Source organism: Octopus bimaculoides, chromosome 1, assembly GCF_001194135.2.
Source record: "Octopus bimaculoides isolate UCB-OBI-ISO-001 chromosome 1, ASM119413v2, whole genome shotgun sequence".
Lineage (NCBI taxonomy): Eukaryota > Metazoa > Mollusca > Cephalopoda > Octopoda > Octopodidae > Octopus > Octopus bimaculoides.
Window position 1 is genome coordinate 119,337,473 of NC_068981.1, and position 1,524 is coordinate 119,338,996.

Below are 1,524 nucleotides of genomic sequence, written 5' to 3' on the forward strand. Positions count from 1 at the left end.
ATATATATATATATATATATATATATATATATATATATATATACACATATATATATATATAGTTTTCATTTATATACGGCATAACAGTTTGTTTCTACAGTTATTTGGAATAATTGAAGACATAAAAATGAAATTTGTAGCATACTTCATTTGAATTTTCTGAATTTTCTTCCAAATTCTGAATCACTATTTGTGAATGTAAAACTGGTATCCATCATAATGTTACAGATAGAGTAACCTTTACGACATAGGAAAAAGTATCCCCCAAATCAGAGAGTGCAACTATTACTCTGTTAAGCAACTGTTTATCAAATGAAGCCACCTGTTTTCACAAATGCAGTAATAAGATTTGCATTGAAATTCTCACTTAAATATGAATAGGTTATTTGGGACAGTTTGATGTTATAAGCCAACAAAATTTTCAAGCAGTTTGGTAATAAAAGGATTAAGCAGAACTTTGGCAAAATCCAGCACTATCAAAGAATTATTTTGACTGAGAATGAGACAATTGAAAACAGGAGTTAAAAATAAAAACATTTTGGGAGCTGAGAAAGAATTTTCACAAAGAAGTTAGTCCTTACAAATCATGTTTGTTCTTAAGTTTATTGTGAGAGAACAGATGGATTTTATATATGAGCAAAAGTTAGAAACAGTCAAAAGGTTTAAGAATAGAATGAGAAATGTTCTATATCAATAACTTGTTGAAAGGCTAAGGGAAAAAAAGTGTTTCATACTAAAAATTTGTTACCATTTTCAAAAGGAGATGCATTGATTTGACTTGGTTCATCAATCACAACTGAGTTGGTTTCTGTAACCATTCCAGACATGGGACTATAAAGTTCACTCACAGATTTCACACTTTCGATCTCACCACACTGCTCTATAAAAGAATAAAAAATAGAATGAAATTAACAAACGATCATATAATAAATAATCAGTAACATATGCTCGTAATGGAATACACTCAATGTCACAAAAGCATAGTTTGATAAGATTAATGATAGTACAGATAGAGCAGAAATAAGAATCAGATGTCTAAATCCCAGTTTTATCTTCATTATAATTAACTTCTGAAAACACAATGGTTATGATTGAAGAAAGCAATTCTTAATTGTCTAACTTCACACGTGCATGAGCATCTTTGTCAATCTATTGTTGGAAATGTTTGGCTACACAGAAGTACTAACTCAGTTCCTGCATCTTTAGTAAAGGTACCATTGAACAGCTGGAATCTGCTCTACATTGATTAAATAAAGAGAGTGAAGACAAGTGAAAAAAAATCTATCCTGAAAATACTTAGACAAGAACAACCATCACATATCTGATTCTTCTTATATATACACGTATATACACACACATACATACATGGTGTTTTACACTTTTTATTATAAGAGAGAATTTTTTCTCCACAGTAACTGCAGCGAATTTGCCTTTAGAAGTTGAACTATATCACAAACTAACCTAAAATTCACTTATGCTTAAACACTGCTTGGCACTGACACTACTGTATATATATATATATAT

The 1,524-nt window shown here is 29.7% G+C and overlaps 1 protein-coding gene across 1 annotated transcript in view; it reads right to left on the minus strand.

Annotated features, from left to right (window-relative positions):
- The window catches only part of LOC106871511 (glycine cleavage system H protein), a 27,370-nt gene that overhangs the window by 6,414 nt on the left and 19,432 nt on the right, over positions 1-1,524 (minus strand). The window contains exon 4 of the mRNA XM_014918011.2: positions 749-880. Coding sequence (XP_014773497.1) covers positions 749-880 — 132 coding nt within the window. The remainder of the gene's footprint in view (positions 1-748; positions 881-1,524) is intronic.